This window comes from Arvicanthis niloticus, chromosome 1, assembly GCF_011762505.2.
Source record: "Arvicanthis niloticus isolate mArvNil1 chromosome 1, mArvNil1.pat.X, whole genome shotgun sequence".
Classification (NCBI taxonomy): Eukaryota; Metazoa; Chordata; class Mammalia; order Rodentia; family Muridae; genus Arvicanthis; species Arvicanthis niloticus.
Genome location: NC_047658.1, coordinates 19,652,688 through 19,671,446, shown reverse-complemented (window position 1 = coordinate 19,671,446; position 18,759 = coordinate 19,652,688). Strand labels below are relative to the sequence as shown.

Below are 18,759 nucleotides of genomic sequence, written 5' to 3'. Positions count from 1 at the left end.
CGTTCATGGGCAATAACTACGGCTTACACTCCACAGCCCAGACAGCCACTTATTTGCTTTAGTACCCAGCTATTCAGTTAAGCGTAAAAACGAATTTGCTCTAGGCCATAAAGAAATTCAGATGCATGGCTGCAGATGCCCGGCACAGAGGACCAGAAGGCTGCACCCAAGGCAGTCACTGGCTCCCTGCTCCCAAGCCACGCCCTGAAGCTTAAAGATGGCTGCTTATCAGGAGAAATACTGTGTCTGTGTGTGTGTGTGTGTGTGTGTGTGTGTGTGTGTGTGTGTGTGTGTCTGTGTCTGTGTCTGTGTCTGTGTGTCTGTATCTCTGTGTGTGTGTGTGTGTGTGTGTGTCTGTGTGTGTGTGTGGCTGTATGTGTCTGTGTGTATCTGTGTCTGTGTGTATCTGTGTCTGTGTGTGTGTCTGTGTGTGTCTGTGTCTGTGTGTGTCTGTGTCTGTGTGTCTCTCTGTGTATCTGTGTGTGTGTGTCTGTGTGTGTGTGTGTGTGTGTATGTGTGTGTATGTGTGTTAAACCACAGGACAACTTCAGGTGCCACTCCTTAGAAGCTATCCACCTTATCTGTTGAAACAGGATCTCTCAAAGGCCTGGAATTCACCAAGTAGGCTAGGCTAGCCTTTTCTTTTTAATCCCATGGGCTCTAGGGATGGGCCTTGAGCCCTCATCCTGCACAGCAAGCTCACCAAACCATCCCCCAAATCCAAGAACCCAGTCTTGATATGAATTCTGACTGTTACACCACTGGGACCTGTAATTCTTTTTTAAGAGTTATTTACTTTTATGTAAATGAGCATTTTGCATAGGTGTCTGTGCACCATGTGGTTGCCTGATACCTGCAGAAGTCAGAAGAGGGTGTCGGATGCAGACGGTTGTAGTTACAGATGGTTGTAGACCATCATGTGGGTACCGAGAACTGACCCCAGTCTTCTGCAAGAGCAGCATGTACTTTTAACCACTGAGCCAAGCCACCTCTCCAGCCCCTAAATTCTTCTTTTTAGCTATACAGGCTACTATTAAAGGACAAGACGTCAAAGCCCAGAGCTTTGTCTGGTCCTTTTACTGCACCTAAAATCCCCTATCTGGGACAAGTCTTCAGTGTGTGCCGGTACATAGTTGTTGAAGGAAGGCACCTCGGGCAGAAACAGGGAAGACGGCTAAAGAGTGATGTAATGGGCTAGAGAGATGGCTCAGTGGTTAAGAGCACTGACTGCTCTTCCAGAGGTCCTAAGTTCAATTCCCAGCAACCATATGGTGGCTCACATTCCATCTGTAATGGGATCCAATGTCCTCTTCCTGTGTCTGAAGACAGAAACAGTATACTCATATACATAAAATAAATAAATCTTTAAAAAAAAAAAAATTGCTGCCACAACCTTTCAGGCCTGGCACCTGGGAGGCCAGGCAGGAGGATCACAAGTTCCAGACTGCCTGGGCAGCATGTCTCAAAAGAAAAACAAAAAAAGAAGAGAAAGAAGATGAGGAAGAGGAGACGGAAAAGGAGGAAGAGGAAAGACTGTGAAATACCCATATTATTTACATGTTATAGAATACACTATATTGGTAAATTGTCACATGATGTTTGAGCTCACTGAGAAGCTGCCTCTGGGAACAGTGATGTCCCTTCTCCATGTCAGACCTAAGCAAGCTTGTTTTAAAGAGTCTTCCAAGAACTGGCTGGCCCCATCCCTGTGACAGGGAGGAAAGAGAACAGCAAAATACCCCAAAAGTAAAACATCACTGAGCACAGCTGGAAGGTGGACCATTCCCAACAGATGTTACTACTGTTCATTCCATGATATAAAAGTACCTGGGGAAGCTACAAGTTCAGGGGTGGGATAATCAAACATGGAGAGAAAGCTCAATCAGGGCTCTTCAATTTCCCCACTCAGTCTTTGCTAGATGTTGTAGGCAGCTGGTTTGATGGCATCATCTCCATACATTGTTACTTGTTTGTGAGGGGACAACCTGCTCTATCCAGGGCTCTCTGTATTGAGGAGTCCAGCTGACTTCTTCAGTCAAAGGATGTTTTGAACACTCAATTTGAGGATGCACTGTCACCTGTGTATCTGTTAGTTGCTATTTATTCTTTTACTTTAGGTTGTTACATTGTAACCATACCTTTGGCTACTTTGTGGGTTCTTTTTCTCCCAGCCTTTTCCACCCCTTTCCCTCCCTCCTTTCAACCCCTAACACTAGATAGGAGAAAAAAAACTGAGAGGGGAAAGAGGGCAAAGTCCTTGTTGGACTACTTCCTGCTGATGAGGGGTGACCAACCAGTTCCTTGGGGCAAGTTTGATCTTCACTGTCAGGATATCTAAAACAACCAAACAACAACTCACCTCTCATGGCCCTAGCATTTATACACCCTCGGGAGAGTCTCCAGAATTCCAAATGTCACACACTCACAGAAACTATCTGCAGCTGGCAAAGTTTTCCCTGTTAGCACATGGGGCACATCAGTCAGATAGTGGGGACAATTTGAAGCTGCCCCATAGCCCACATCTGGGATTAAAATAAAAGCATATACTTTTTGTGTTTTTTTTTTAAAACCAAAATTCTCACTATACTGTATATTTAAGAAGCCCACTCGTTCAAAATCAAAAGCATGGCTACCATGCTTCTCTCTGGGCCATATAGTACCAGTCTTTGGTAAAGTACAGATCAGAACAGGACAGCATAACTCTGTGTGGAGATTACATGCATGAAATGTCTGATGTTGTAAATAGAGATTACAAAAGGATGCGTTGCTTCAGAGAGGAGGACAAGGAGCCCTAGGGCTGGAGCAACACAGTTCACAATGAACCACAAAGCCAACTCTCTGCGCTCTTAATCCCTGCCAGTGCTTTGGGGTGAGCGCTCCCCTCATTAGGGGTGAGAGCTCCCCTCACCACCCTCTCCTTCCTCCCAAAGCTGCATGAAGCTCAAGCTGAAAAACCTTCCAAGGCAGCTTCTGAGATGCCCAATGCTGCCAAGCCAGTTGGTGGCATGGCACCTGGTGACATGTCCCCAGCAGTTCCCAGGGTCCCTTAAGAGAAAAAAAAAAAAAAAAAAACAGGTAGAAGGAACCAGGGCATCCTCCTGAAATCCAGCACTGTGGGAAAAGGAGGCAAGAGTGTCCAGAGATTACAGCCAGCCTATATTGTGAATTTGAGGCTAAACCTTGTCTCAAAAAAATTAGAAAATAAAATATCAATCAGTCAACGAGGTAGAGGGGCAGTACACAGAAAGCCTGGAAGACGACACGATTCTCTACGTTGGGACTCATGCTTCTGGGTTCTACTACCTCTAACACCATCTTACAGGTACAGACTAGGCTTTGGAGAAAGGCTAAGTCCACAGGAATTCAGGGTAAGGACGGCTTCTCACCTTTTCCCCCAATCACAAGTGACATGCTAAAGGTGGCTCCTGGGACAGCTCAAAGGGACCTCGGGTGCCCTTCTCTTTGGCACCCCCACATTTCTCCTCCTTGAGCACCTGTCTTAACCTCTTCCCATCTCCCTCCCTTCTCTGGCGTCACTATCACCCTCCTTGGGAAAATCTGGCCTAGCGCTCTCTCCAGTCCCCCGTGTCTACTTCTGCCCACCCCCCACTTCTCTCAGGCTTTCTGGGTCAGAATCCCACCGGGCTGATAACCATTTCACATTAACTTTCGACTCAGTCAAAAATAGCTTCACAAATCTCTAGTGTAATTCCAACAACCATGCAAGGTGTCTGGCAACTTTAAAAAGGAGAGGTGGGGAAGGGGAGGCAGCTTCGCAGCCCCAGAGGTTGTTACACTGTTCCATGTCAGGACTTAACAATGGGAATCCATCCTCTTTAAATGCATCCCAGAAAGGATGGAGGAGCTATGAGTCCGAACCTTGGGGTTTGGAATACGGAGAGTGACACGTGTGGTTTCCAAGTTCTGCAATATGGTTTGGGCAGATTAGAGTTTCAGGAGTCCTGGTATGGGGGGAGCCGGGATCGGGCATACCCTCTCGGCCCCCGGCTCCTCGGCGGGGCTGGGGAAGGGTGCAGAGCAGCCGAGAGCCTGGCCAAGGGTCACACAGCCCACCCGGCCACGCGCAGCAGCTCACCTCGATGAGCGAGTAGTTGATCTCCACGTCCGACTTCACGAAACCCCCGCAGCCTACCACGATGTCTTCGGAGCCGATCGCCCGTCCCGCGCCGCTCAGCAGCAGCAGCAGCAGCGCCGCGGCACACCGGCCCGCACGCATGGCCCGGCCTCCGCGTGCCGACCCTCCGCAACCCGCCCGGTCCCGCCCCTCACACCCCACGCAGCCGGCTCCTTCCTCCTCCTCGCTGGGCTGACAAGCCCAGGACACGCCCCGGAGCTGCTCTGCGCAGGCGCGCCGCGGCCCTGCGCCCACGCCCCCAAGAAAGACCGACGTGACACGCGCTCCGCTGGGAATGACAGCCGCTTGCGCCTCTGGCGTCCTGGAGGACTCTGCGCAGCCTCTAGAAGAAACAACCCAGGCAGGCTTCCACTTCAGATTCAGTGTCAAGGCTAAGAGCCTTTTTGTTGATAATATATTCAACAAGTCCCAAGTCTCTTTGACTTACATATTTCATGCCAGATGTAATTTCAAAAAGCCCTTTAGAAACGTGTTATTTAGTTCTTCCCAGGGCTCCATCCCCGTCTCTCACCAGTGCTTGCCTGTATATTAAAATCTCGTTTTAGCCAGACAAGGCTAAGGCTTGCCTGAACTACAGAGCAAATTTAAAACCAACCTGGACAACTTTAGACACTGTCTGAAAATAAGATGTAAAATATTTTAAAGGCTTCGTCAATAGCTCAGTGCTTGTCTAGCAAGGCCCTAAATTTGCTCCCCAGCATGGGCACACATGTAAGTTGCATGTGACTTATAATCATCCAGCAGGCTGAGGCAGGGGGACTTCCATGAGTCCTAAGCCTGCTTGGGTTACACAGGGAGTGCTAGGGTAACCAGAGAGTAAGGGTGGGGCTGTCTCGGGTTGATGGCAGTCAGTCAAGTGTTTGTCTCACAAACATAAGAATTTGAGTTTGGCCCCCAGAACCATGCCAGACATGGTGGCCAGCAGCGGCAGCCTCAACACTGGAGCCTGCAGGACCGGTGGGCTCACTGTCTAGTCTAAGGGGAGAACAAAGATGTGGATCACCTTCCTTCCTGACAATACTCCAAGCGTCCTCTGAGCTTGACATGCACGTATCACTGTGAAGGAAAACTCCGGAGGAGACTGCGTGGCTGTGAGCCAGGCCGTGTGTGCCTGTGACTGAGGCTGTGTGTGCCTGGGAGGAGTCTGCTTCGTAAGGGATTGGCTGGTTAGAATCGCAATACTGCGGGAAATCTGGAATGCTGCAGGTCCAGAAGCTAATCACCTTATCTTGGGCTAAATTCTGGCCTTCTGAAATAGCCACCCCACCCTCTGTGTTGAAACCTCTTGAATGAATGAAAGAATGAATGAATGAATAAAAGGGAACATGACTAGTCCTAGGGTTTGGCACCAAATGAAAGAAAGAAGGAACCGGGCGGTGGTGGCGCACGCCTTTAATCCCAGCACTTAGGAGGCAGAGGCAGGCGGATTTCTGAGTTTGAGGCCAGCCTGGTCTACAGAGTGAAGAGAAACATAGAGAAACCCTGTCTCAAAAAACAAAAAAAAAAAAAGAAAAGAAAGAAAGAAAGAAAGAAAGAAAGAAAGAAAGAAAGAAAGAGGAGAGAGAGAGAGAGAGAGAGAGAGAGAGAGAGAGAGAGAGAGAAGAAAGGAAAGGAAAGGAAAGGAAAGGAAAGGAAAGGAAAGGAAAGGAAAGGAAAGGAAAGAAAAGGAAAGGAAAGGAAACTTGACTGCTCCTAGGTGTGGAGGAGGAGAAGTTTATTTCAGATATCTGGTAGAGCACAGGCAGGGGCAGGGAAACCAGGTGCAACAGCCTGGAGGCCCAGAGGCCCAAAGGTACAGCCCTGGAGAGTTCAGGGTATGGGATGGGGTATGCCAGCCAGGAAGGCTCCCTAAGAGGTATGGGCTGAGGGATGCTGAGAGAACCTGGGGGCTTTGATATGTTAAATAGGCACCTCAGTCATTCAACCGGCCTCACTTCCATGTTGGAAGACAGAATTTGAGGTAACCTGAATCTGTGTTCCTGCGCCATGGCTCAAAATGGCTCCAGAGTAAACTGTCTCTTATTCCCTTGACACACACACACAAACACACAGGCACATAAAGAAGTTACATCTGTGATTTGGCTTCTTTATTACCAAGATGTATTTCTGTTAGCATGGTTTTTCATTACTTGTTTTTGAGACAATGTCTCACTAGGTAGCCCTGGCTGGCCTCAAATTCACTGAGATCCCCCTACCTTTGCCTCCTGAGTGCTGGCTAAAACATATTAATTCTTCAGCAAAACATATTAATTAAATTCATAATTATATTTTAAAAGATATTTACATTTTATTTTGATCCCAACTCTAACTTGTATAGAAACACTTTGAGGGTTTTTTTTCCTCTTAAGCCTGAAATTCATCCAGTTAAATTTCCTTTCAATTCATTCTCTCAAATGAATTCACACACTTGAATAAATATTTTTTTTAATGCCAGGAAATAAAGCTGCTGCAGGCTAGAGCAGTCAATGCCAGGAGCAGGGTGGGGGAGAGAGCTAGCCGGCACTTACAGGAAGAAGGGCCATGGTTTCTCTGTCCTTGCCACCACCTCCCACCAAAACTGACCCAAATAAACAGAGAGGACGTGGACGTTCCACTGACACCAGGCTTGCCGCACACAGCTTTCAGACACATTTGGAAGTCTTCGAGAGTTCACTCCTGCCAAAAACTCAGAAGAAGACAGCTGAAAGAACACTGCACATCATGCTGCAGGCACAGGCACCCCAAAAGATGGGGCAGAGCCAAGCTGGAGAACCCATCCCACCTGGGCCCTGCCAGAGAGGCTGGGGGAGGGGGGGAGGGGGAGACCAGAGAAGTGACAGGGTGGGGACAGGGTAAAAGTCTGCCTTCCTCCCTCACTGGAGCAGAGCACTTGGGTTGGACTGTCTGGGGGCATTTTTTCTTCTCTACCTTGGAAGGAGTACAAACCCGTTACACAAAGAGAAAAGTGGTAAGGAAAATGGGGTTCCCTGCAACCTTGACTTTAGTACAACTCTCACTGTGTATCTATGCAAACAGGATGCTACAGCTCGGAGTCACTTGTCTGCCAGCCTGCCTGCCTGCCTGCCTGCCTGCCTGTCTGTCTGTCTGTCTGTCTGTATTGCATCGCTGGGGCACAACCCATGCTACCCTTAGCCACACTCCTTGCTTTAAGACTTCTGCGACACTCCTTTTCCGGGGACGGTGCTTAGAGGCACTCAAGATGGTCCAGCATTTGACCTACCGTCCGTAGGCTTTCTTACAACACAGCCTCTAACAAAACTAGGCTGTCTCGAACCCCTGGCAACAGGATTATTTACCTTTACACCAAGAAGGTTGGGAAAGCTCCTAAATCCGCATGTGGTGTGTGCCCAGGCAGACTGCGAGGGGTCCGTACTGCAAGACCCAAAGTCCTTATGAGATTGTCTAAGACAAAGAAGCATGTCAGCAGGGCCTATGGTGGGTCCATGTGTGCCAAGTGTGTCCGAGACAGGATCAAGCGGGCTTTCCTTATTGAGGAGCAGAAAATCGTTGTGAAAGTGTTGAAGGCACAAGCACAGAGTCAGAAAGCAAAATAAATATGCAAATTTTTTTTAAATAATAAAAATCAAGGCTTGGGTCTAAAAAAGAAAAAAAAAAGACTTCTGCGACAGAAAAGAAAATGACCTTCTTCTCCACTCCCCTCACACCCTGTTGGTGCTGTAATCTATTTCATAGCACTGAGAGGCCATATGTCCATAGTATTGGTTTTTGTGGGAGCATCTTAAGCTGCTTCTTGCTCGGTAGCTTATGGACTGAGTGGAGAAAGCAATGCTAATAACTAACTTACCGAGCCATCACTGTGTGACTTGCACTGCTTAAAACCACTCCAAGGGTCGTTTTAGTTTTCATCATTTGTACGTGGGTGGGGGTGCATGCACGTGCATGTGGAGGCCCAGGAGAGGGTGTTGAATCCCCTGGAGCTGTCATTACAGATGCTTGTGAGCAGCTGGAAGAGAGTCATGGCAACCCAACCCCAGTCCTTTGCAAAAGCAGTGGGAGTTTTGAGCGCCTGAGTCACCTCTCCAGCTCATGCTAAGGTCTTTATTAAGATGGTTCTTAATAAAGCACACAGAAGACTGAGGCAGCAGGGGCTTGAGTTATAGGCTAGCCTGGTCTTCATAGTGAGACCCTTTCTCAAAAACTAATAGATAAATAGAAGGACAAATACACACAAAAACAAATATTTTTCAAAGTAAGGCACCTCTCACTCTTCCCAGCGCCTGCATTTAGACAACGTCTGTCCCACGTTGCTGGAGGCCTAAGTTACTAAGTCTCCTCGTTCTTTCCACAGGATACCTTCCTGGGGTTGCTAGGTCCAAAGCGTGCAGAGAGGAAGCATGGAAGTGTCCCTGCACTTTTCAGAAATTCCAGAATCACCTTCCCAAGCACCCGCTCCACCTCTGTGTGCAGCTGGACCTTGCCCTGAAGCCTCTGCTTTCCAGCTCCAATCCCAGTCAAACCTGCTTGGTCCCGCCTCTTCCTCAGCTTGGAGCTGGGCTCTGAAGGCTGCTCTGTGACAGACAGACTCAGACTGACCAACGGAGGGCACTCAATGGCCACGCCTGGAGAGCCCTGCACTGGCCTGAGGGTGAGTCCTATCTGCCCCACTCCTTTCTCTGGTCCCGAGCTGCTGGGAAAAGCAGTAGCCGACTTCAAATTCTTGACCTCAGGAAGCAGTAAGGCCAGTGAGCAGCCCGGTGACAGATCAAACCCCTCTCACCAAACCAGGGCACTTGCAGAACCCCTGCCAGCCACTGGGGACTTTGTTATTTGCATAAAGCTAGTGGACTGGACCTCAAACCTTCCCATTTTTACGTTTCTTCTGTCCCCACCTTACATTATTCTATGGCCTGGAGTCCAGCAGGTCAGGGCCAGATTAGCAGTAAAGAGATGGTGTTCACAGAGAGCCGGTTCTGTGTTTAGCACCGCACTCCAGCATAACTGTTTAGGTGACTTCAGGCAGCACTCGGAGGAGATTCTATTATTCCTCCTTGACAGAAAAGGGCACAGAATTGACTCTGTCACTTCCTGTTTGTATGGGTGCAAATGGGGCAGTTCCCTCTTGGTACCTCAGTCTACTGGTCTGTGAAATGGGGACAGTAGCACCAGCGGTCTTATAATGAGTAACAGCCAAGCCAGATGTGGTGTCACTCATCTGTAAGCCTAGCACTTGGGAAACTAAGGCCAGAGAATCACAAGTTCAAAGCCAGCCCCAGGACCACTGCTTCCCAGCTGAGCAGCATTAGGCAAGTTTCTTACCTTCTCTGGGCCTCTACTTCCCCATAAGCTAAGTCAGGATAACTTCATCTGCCTTATGGAGTTGATGTTAGACTGAAAAGCATTAGGAATTAAAAGACACCAGGGCTTGGAATGTTTTCATGCAGTCTGTCCCCATGGACAGGTAAGATTAGGACTCAGGTGGCTAACATCCTAAAGGTGTCCCCATGTTCTTTTCAGGTCTGGAACCAGACAGAGCAGGAACCTGTGGCCTATCACTTTCTCAGCCTGTGCTTCCTGCGAACTGCTGGGAGCTGGGTGCCCCCCATGTACCTCTGGGTCCTCGGTCCCATCTACCTTTTCTACATCCATCGCCATGGCCAGTGCTACCTCCGGATGTCCCACCTCTTCAAAATTAAAATGGTAGCCATGGGGAGCCTGAACCAGGGAGTGGGGAGGGTAGCAGGGTCGGGGGCAGACTAGAACCTGGCAGAGACCCCATGCCTCCCATCAGCAAGAGGCAAGAAGGGAAGGGGTTAACCAAACAGATCAATAGTGAAGAGGGGACAGAGATAAACCCATGGGTCAAAGTTCTCACAAACAGATGTTGTGATTGTGCAAATCCACACTCACTTTCACACACAAAGAAACACATAGCTATAAGTGGCCTGGCATTTCTCAATTGCTGTGGGAACTTTGGGGGTACAAATGGTAACTTTAGAGCCACACAAGAATGGTGGGTGGGTTGCGGGGGGGGGGGTGTGTTTGTTTGCTTGTAACTTACTTTAGCAGGTATTTTGTTTGTGTGTTTTGGCTTTTTTTTTTTTTTTTTTTTTGACAAGGTCTCATGTGGCCCAGGCTGGCTTCTAACTCACTCTGTAGCTAAGGATGACCTTGAGCTCTTGGTCCTCCTGCCTCCTCTTCCAGTTTCTGGGATTACAGGCATGACCACAATATTCTGCTCCTTACTGTCTTACTCCATTTTATACTGGGGGTAGATCGCAGAGCCTACACTACAGACGCTCACTGCTGAGCCACACTTCCAACCAGTCCCATGCATGTTTTCATGTCTTCTGCCTGATAGTCCCCACTGAACATTTTCAAAGTTGCTCTACACTTGTTTTACTGTTTGATAAACACTGACATCACAAGCACAAGCCTTTGCATGCCTTCATCGAATCCCCCACTGAACCATCCCACAGCCCTGCCCTCTCCTGGACCTACGACTATTAGAGACTACAGCTGACCCTGCTTATGAGCGTGCATTGCCCATAGCCATTACCACAGGAAAACATGCAGAAGTAGAGTTTACTGGATAAGCTGTAGTCCGGCCACAGCAGAGAGTCAGGAATCTTAGGGGCAGCTTCCCTTGGGGGAGGTCTGCAGAGACAATCAGACCAAACTGTAGTATCTCGGAGCTGGTGGTCGGCAACAATTTGTCCTTGAGCCCGTGATGGTCATTGTGACAATGGCTCACTGTTTCCACCCACCCCAAACTGGCATCTACACTTCACCCTCCACACATGGGGCCATGTCAAACCATAAACATTGGGGCGAATGTCCCATCTTAAGTGGCTTCTTCAAGCTGAGCAGAGGTGATGTGGCCCTGGCTATTGTTGGTCAGACATGAGAGGGACAGAGCTGAGGATGGCCCATTCTGAGGGACAAGGTGGTGAAGGCTCCTCGGGGAGGGCTTGGAGACTCTGAAAATCACTTCCTATAGGTGATGTTGTGGATCTCATGGGTGCAATCGCCTGCCATGTGTTTTGGTGGGATATTAAGGCTGATTAGGTTGGGGATGTGAGTCTGTCAGTGTAAGCAACAATCAGTTTACTGACAACAGGTCATCTGGAAGATTTGTTCAGTTTGATCCAGTATAAAAGTTGGAGTTGGACAATGGTAGCTAGCACACACCTTTAATCCCAGCACTCAGGAGGCAGAAGCAGGTAGATCTCTGTGAGTTCAAGGCCAGCCTGGTCTACAGAGTGAGTTCCAAGACAGCCAGGGCTACACAAAGAAACCTTGTCTTGAAAAACAAAACCAAAAAATGAAGAAGGAGGAGGAGGAAGAAGAAGAGGAGGAGGGGGGAGAGGAGGAGGAGGAAGAAGGGGGAGGATGAGGAAGAAGAGGGGGAGGAGGAGGAAGAAGAGGAGGAGGAGGAAGAAGGGGGAGGAGGAGGAAGAAGAGGGGGAGGAGGAGGAAGAAGAGGGGGAGGAGGAGGAAGAAGAGGAGGAGGAGGAGGAAGAAGAGGAGGAGGAAGAAGAGGAGGAGGAAGAGGAAGAGGAGGGGGAGGAGGAGGAAGAAGAGGAGGAGGAGGAGGAAGAAGAGGAGGAGGAGGAGGAAGAAGAGGAGGAGGAAGAGGAAGAAGAAGAAGAAGAAGAAGAAGAAGAAGAAGAAGAAGAAGAAGAAGAAGAAGAAGAACAACAACAACAACAACAACAACAACAACAACAACAACAACAACAACAACAACTTGGCACTTCAGAATCCAGTCCAGAAAAGATAGGCTAATATCTTTGTTATACAACTTTTCTTTTCCTTGAAACAGGTTCTTTTTCTCACTATGTAGCCCTAGCTGAACTAGAACTTGCTATGTGGATCAATCTGGCCTCGAACTCACAGAGATCCACTCACCTCTACCTTCCCAGTGCTTAGATCAAGAGCACACACCACCATACCCAGCATGTACAACTATATAAAGTCAGATCTGTTGCATTTGGAAAAACACAAACTTGATTGGCCTTTGGAAGACTGAAAATACAAAGCAGTGTTTGAAACCTGCTAGAGGAACAAGAGGCTGGCATGGCTGCTCTCACCTAAGAGTGGGGGAAAGAATACAGTGGTCAGGGAAGGCAACCAGGAGGGATTAAAGGCATGTGCCACCACTGCCTGGCTCTTTTTTAAAATTACATTTTTAAAATTTATTGTGTGTGGGCTCACAAAGCAGGAGTCCCTTTCAGGAGTCTGTCCTTCCCTTCCTGGGTCCTGGGCTCAATTCATTAGGCTTGGCTGAGCCACCTCACTGGCCCAAGGGATATGTTTAAAAGTCTGGGGTAAAGTATGGGCTGTCTAGGTTAAGCCTGGAAATACATATAACAGATCCAGCAGGAATGGAAGAATTATTTTTTTTAACTTAGATACTTTTTTTTTCAGTAATAGAAGGCACCCTAAACAGAGGACCCTAGATTTTAATTTATTCAGAGCCAAACAGATTTGTTTTGACTAAAGAACAGAACATCCCAAGAAGATCTCCATGGCAGTTAAGAAAGGGTCTGTTTGATAGGACACTTGGGAGGCAGAGGCAGGAGAATCATTTCAAGTTTGAGACCAATCTGGTCTACCTAGTAGGTTCTAAGATGATTAGGTCTACATAATGAGACCTCTCTCCAATTTAAAAGGGAGAGCAGGCAAGATGCATCATGGGTAAAGGCACTTGTCACCACGCCTGACTATCTGAGTTCAAGCCTCAGAGCTCACACAGGGGGAGGAGAGAAATGACTCTCCCATAGGTTGCCCTCTGACCTCCACACATCTGCTGTGGCATGTGGCACCTATACACACACACACACACACACACACACACACACACAAATAAGTATGATAGAAGTGTTAATGCTTTCTGTTTCCCCCTTGAGTGACTTTAAAACAGGAGCTGTGTATCACAGACCCACAGATTTACTTCTCTGAAGTTGGCTGGCCTACAAGATCTCTTTGGCCTTGTAATAGTGTAAACCCTTTTATGTGTGAGCCCTCAGTTGGCTTGTCATTCCAGCATGGCCTCTCATCTGGAAGGCTTTTTGAAAAATAGGGTGAAGTGGAAACTTAAGGGTTCTTTGGAAAGTCAGTTGGATGGTGTTTTTCTGGGGCAAACAGGTGAAGGAATACTTAGCTGAAGTGGACACAGGTGAAAGACTAAGGCAGACTTGTGAAGGAATGTTTGACTGAAGCAGACACAGGAGAGAGGATGTTCTGCTAAAGCAAGCATGTGAAGAACACGTGATGAAGGAAGGATTCTTTGCTAAAACACACATGAATTGGTCCACCTTACATTACATAGTTGAGCTGCATTTGTCGGGACCCCATAGAGAGAAACACACCAAAAAACTTCCGCAGACTCAGGCTGATTGGCAGAGTGGTGTCAGCTGAGACAGACACATGTGCTGATACATGATGTTTGGAGGCATAGAAGTAGGACCCGACAGTGATGGAGGCTGAGCTTGCCTGCTTATAGAGCTAGCTGTGCAATGCTTGTCCCGCTCTTCTCTGAGATAGGCACAGCTGAGAACTTCTCCTGGCATCCTTCCTGGTCCCTCCTGTTGACTTGTGCCAAGGCTGAGGCCTGGCTGTCTCTGATAGGTCGAGTCACCAGTGCTGATTCATGTTTGCTATCCCGACTCTATCTAACTGGTATATCTATCTAGCTGGTATATCAGTGAAGTGTTTGTGAGTAGGATAGATCGAGCTGCCACTGCTAACCTATAAACTGAACTGCCGGTTTCCAGACAACACAGACAAGAGTTACTTCAAAGAACATTTCTAAACAGGCCCACCCACCCCCATATCCTGTCTTTTCCACTGCCTCTAGTGGGCGGTGGGCTAAAAGGGAGGTTAAAGTGTTTAAAGAACCATTAAAAATAAAATTTGAAAAAATTCAAGTTACAATAGGGCTTTGTCTCCCTGGGACTCATGTACTCAATAAGACCCTGGACCTGAAGCCCAAGCCCTTGGGTGGCTCTTTTAAAACCCTTGAGAGTACCAGATCCCTAGCTAAACTGGATTTGGATAGGAATTCTGGTCAGGATCTGGTGGAATTGTTTTATATCATTATGTCATTAATGATGGGGACCACACATTAACCCTTTAATGTTTGCTGTTAAGGTCATCCAAAGGCTCATGGGGGCTGCTCTTACTTTTCTCTATACTGGTCACGTCACCTGTGGATGGAACATAGTTCTGCTCACCATGTGCCTTCTCTTAGACGCGCAGCGGACATCTCTCCCCTAATCATTTGCCTCTTTGCAGAGTGTTCCCTGGTTTGAGCCCAACCTCTTGCATCCGTGGCCTGGCTGCTCAGGAGGAGAAAGTGGCTCCCAGAGTTCCTGGGCCTTGTTAGAGGAGGGATTTCCATCCCCGTGTCCTAGCTGACCTTGCGTTGGTACTTCCTGCCTGTCTTGATCCTTATTGGCTCTGGTCTCTAAACGCTGGTTTATGACTCAGGAGAGTTTTCCCAGGACTGTTGAGGAAACAATAGGTTTTATTTTTAACTTTTGTTTACTATTTAGGCAATGTGGACACCAAAACAAACAGCTTTCTAATAAACTTTTTTGTTTGTTTCGTTTTGGGTTTTTTTTTTTTTTTTTGGTTTTTTGAGACAGGGTTTCTCTGTGTAGCCTTGGCTGTCCTGGAACTCACTCTGTAGACCAGGCTGGCCTCGAACTCAGAAATCTGCCTGCCTCTGCCTCCCAAGTGCTGGGATTAAAGTCGTGCACCACCACCGCCCGGCTCTAATAACTTTTATAAGACCATTTTTTCAAGTAGTTAAAAGCCAGGTAAGAAAGTTCCTACAAAACGTAAGATTCTCGAGCAAACATTTGTTCTTTAAGTTCGTTTTCTGTAAGGTCGCCAAGAGCAGTTCAGTTCTGAAGAGCCCCTCTCAGCTCTGCCAAGCAGTGTGTTTCAGCTGTATGCCCGTGTCCTGGAATTTGACGGTGTTTCACCATCATCCTCCCTCCATCTTGAAGGCTCACCCTTGTGACTCACCCTGCCCTTCTGCAGAATGCTTAAGCTGTTCGGTTTGTCCTCAGCTTTCACTTTTTATTTTGGAAGCAACAAATCATTTTTACCTCAGGGGAAAAAAATCTAATTTTATCACACACAAGGCTTCCTGATCCAAAGCTAATATTCGTTCTTTAACCTTCCTTACCCAAAACATATCCTCACACTTAGATTCTCTCTCACATCTTCTTCTCTTCTGCCTATTGGTTTTCTTTTTTATTGCTTTATTCCTCTTATTCATATCATAATTAGAGCATCTTAAGACATTTACTAACTTACTAAAAGGAGGTTGAATTTAAATTACATTTGTGACATAATATAACAAATTAAGATTACCTACTTATACTTTTTGCTTTGTTGGGTTTTTTGGTTTTGTTTGTTTGTTTGTTTGTTTGTTTGAGACAGGTGTGTAGCTCATGTAGCCCCGGCTGGCCTGGAAGTTGCTAGGTAGCTCAGGCTGACATTCAACTTCTGATCTGTCTGCCTCCACCTCTCCAGCGCTGATATTGCAGTCAAACCACCCCTAACCCTCAGCCCCGACACCCCACCCCTGCCATTTCCACAGTGCTAAACTCTAAGGTTCTTGCTTGTTGTGGTTCTCAGGAGGACTTTATTGTTGCTTAAATTTTTTAAAGTCTTTCTTTTTCAGCCAAATGGTGGTGGCACACGCTTTTAATCCCAGAACTTGGGAGGCAGAGGCAGGTGGATCTGTGAGTTCAAGGCCAGTTTAATGTCTTCTCTGTAGAGTCTGAGTGTAAAATTTGCTGTTAAGCACACAGCACAGTGGGGAGTCGGGAGGAACAGAAGATGACTGTCCTTGATGGGTCTGCCTGTGAATGGGTACTTCTATGAGGTGTCCTCTGTGGTAAACGAACCATTCTGCTCACCCACAGAACTGGGGCACCCCTCTGTAGTGACACCCCTCCTACACAGGGCCATTAACACATGGTCAAACTGTCTACAGTCATCAGGCTAGTCTACAGCCCAGGGCCAAATTATCCAGATGAGCAGTCTGGGTTCACATCAGGAAAGGAGAGATTCCACTTACTGAATGGGAGGGAGGCAGAAGATTTAGCAGGGGCAGTCTCAGGATGGAACAGGACAGCAAGCCTTAAGAGTACTGCCACAGGGTGTGCAGACTAGCCTAGGAGGACCTGCTGCCGCCAGCCAGACACACATCACGTCACGCTGGGAGTCAAGAACTGGAAGATAGCCAGGCGTGGGCAGTAGTGGTGCACACCTTTAATCCCAGCACTCGGGAAGCAGAGGCAGCAGATCTCTGAGTTCAAAGCCAGCCTGGTCTACAGATGAGGTTCCAGGACAGCCAGGGCTACACAGAGAAACCCTGTGTCAAAAACAAACAAACAATAACAAAAAAAAAAAAAACAAAAACAAAAACAAAAACAAAAAAACAAGAACTGGAAGATAAGAAAGAGAAGTGTGCCTGGAAGCCTGGCCAGGAATAGGAAAACGTGGGCTCAGGCACTGTCAGCCCTGTATCCTGTCCCCTCTCCTCCCTGAAGAGCAGCAGTAGCTAAGAGGACAGGGAGGAGAGAGAGGGGTTCTCACAATACCTGTGGGTTTATCAAGTCCAGTTACTGCTGCCCACCCACCATGACATACACGGAGTCAGGAGAGGTGACATCTGGAAGGAGGGGGAGTAACCACCACCCTCTCAGATTCCAGCTGGCCACCCTCCTTTTCCTGCCCCTTCAGTTTCTATCAAAGTGTAGCCTTGACCAGGGTCCATCCATTGCAAACAGGAAATAAGGCTTTTCACGGGGTAAGGTAGGGGGGTGGGGAGGCAGAAGGAACTTCTCAGTTTGTACCATGATGGGTGGTGGTGGTGTGGAATTGCAGCCTGCAGACCTTCAGTCTCACTGGAAAACTGACCTAGCCAGAGACCTTTAGCTGCTGGTGGGTTGGTTGGTCGGCTGAATGCCACAAATATGCCCCAAAGAAGCCAAGTCAAGAGAGGAGAAAGAGCCCCATAGAGGCCACCAAAATACCATGCCAGGGGAGACAGTACAAATCTGGGTGCTGAAAGAATTCACCAAAAAGACAGAAGCAGAGAGCTAATAGCTGCACCATGGCACAGCTGTAGCTGGCTAGCCCGGGAAAGTATCCCCAGAGAGCATGCTTTAATCAGTGACTGTCTACTGGGGCAGTCGGGTGGCTTTCGATATCACCTTCCCAAGAGCAATTGAAACAGAGGCTTGTGTTTAGCAACAACCTGGCATTTAGGTAGTGTGGATCTCCTGCCTCAAGGCAGAAACGGCCCAGCAGGACCATTCATCCCACAGGGACATCCATGGGAAACTTCTTCACCTAGCTAGAATCTCTCACCTCACATCCTAACTCACCCCAACACACACACTTCCAGCTTCCCTGTGGCCTGGGAAACACTGGATCAACTCAAGCTACCGAAGAGTGTTTTGACGTGAGAGTTGAAGGTCAGGATGGGTCTCAATGCCTCCCAAGCCGGGATAACAGCACATCAGTGATGTCACCGACAGAGCCCCCCAATCAGGCAAATGAGGCCTTCTCCAGTCTGCCTTCACTTTTGCTTTCCCTGCAGGTGCTTGGCTTTGCCCTCATCCTTCTGTACACCTTCAACGCGGCCATCCCTCTGTGGAGGATCCACCAGGGCCTGTCCCAGGCCCCAGAGCTTCTCATTCACCCTACTGTGTGGCTCGCCACCATGGTAACCAGTGCCTCTGCAGGAGCCTGGCTTGCTCCCAGGAGCTGCTCTTCCCAGCGGTGTGGGAGTGTGAGGGAGGTGGGAACCTGCCCTTCTGCCCACCACCCTTTCTTGTCTAGAGCTTTGCCACCTTCCTGATCCACATGGAGAGAAAGAAGGGAGTCCGGGCATCCGGGGTGTTGTTCGGGTACTGGCTGCTCTGTTGTCTCTTGCCAGTTATCAACACTGTCCAGCAGGCCTCTGCAGGGGTGAGTGTGACCTGGAGAAAGGTATATGGCAGTGTCAGGCCTTTTTCCACACGTAACACCCTCCCCTATAAGTACTGCCAGTCCCATGTACCTGATTTTGTTTTGAACTGATACATGATTATTATACCCATTTGTTGGATGCAGTATGCTTAGTGTGTGCTATGTGGGTGTGCATGGCTGTGTGCAGAGGCCAGGGGAGGATGCACTGTGTCTAGATCTGCCACCCTCTGCCTTATTCTCTTGAGTCGGTGTCCCTCAGTGACCCTGGAGCTAGACTGGCAGCCAGCAATCTGAACTTATCCGGTCTCTCCACTCCACAGGACTGGAGCCACACCCACATTTTCTGTGGTTGCAGGGATTTGAACTTGCAGGCTCATGCTTTTCAGCAAGCACTGCTGAGCAGTCTCCCAGCCCCCGCAGCGTGATATTTTCGTTTTGTTTTGTTTTGTTTTGTTTTGTTTGTTTGTTTTGGTTTTGGTTTTTCGAGACAGGGTTTCTCTGTGTAGCCCTGGCTGTCCTGGAACTCACTCTGTAGACCAGGCTGGCCTCGAACTCAGAAATCTGCCTACCTTTGCCTCCCAAGTGCTGGGATTAAAGGCGTGCACCACCACCGCCCAGTTAAGTTGTTGGGTTTTTTGGGGGTT

The 18,759-nt window shown here is 48.2% G+C and overlaps 2 protein-coding genes and 1 pseudogene across 13 annotated transcripts in view; 2 read left to right on the top strand and 1 right to left on the bottom strand.

The window, feature by feature from the left end:
- Window positions 1-4,324, bottom strand: part of LOC117704368 (BOS complex subunit NOMO1) — a 50,277-nt gene extending 45,953 nt beyond the window's left edge. The window contains exon 1 of the mRNA XM_034496498.2: window positions 4,097-4,324. Within this exon, the coding sequence (XP_034352389.1) occupies window positions 4,097-4,237 (141 nt within the window). The 5' untranslated portion in view covers window positions 4,238-4,324. The remainder of the gene's footprint in view (window positions 1-4,096) is intronic.
- Window positions 4,325-6,569: 2,245 nt separating this feature from the next.
- Window positions 6,570-7,970, top strand: LOC143442383 (large ribosomal subunit protein eL34 pseudogene; annotated as a pseudogene).
- Window positions 7,971-8,619: 649 nt separating this feature from the next.
- Abcc6 (ATP binding cassette subfamily C member 6) overlaps window positions 8,620-18,759 on the top strand; it is a 54,420-nt gene continuing 44,280 nt past the window's right edge. For 8 of the 12 annotated variants that reach the window (XR_013110512.1, XR_013110513.1, XR_013110511.1 and 5 more), the window contains exons 1-4: window positions 8,620-8,762; window positions 9,632-9,814; window positions 17,745-17,870; window positions 17,987-18,115. Coding sequence is in view for 9 of the 12 variants with exons in the window: in XM_076934441.1 (XP_076790556.1) it covers window positions 8,727-8,762; window positions 9,632-9,814; window positions 17,745-17,870; window positions 17,987-18,115 (474 nt within the window). In the remaining 3 variants the exon portion in view is untranslated. Of the gene's footprint in view, window positions 8,763-9,268; window positions 9,421-9,631; window positions 9,815-17,744; window positions 17,871-17,986; window positions 18,116-18,759 lie in introns of those variants that run through there. The other 4 variants (XM_076934421.1, XM_076934434.1, XM_034485205.2 and 1 more) reach the window with 2 other exon arrangements.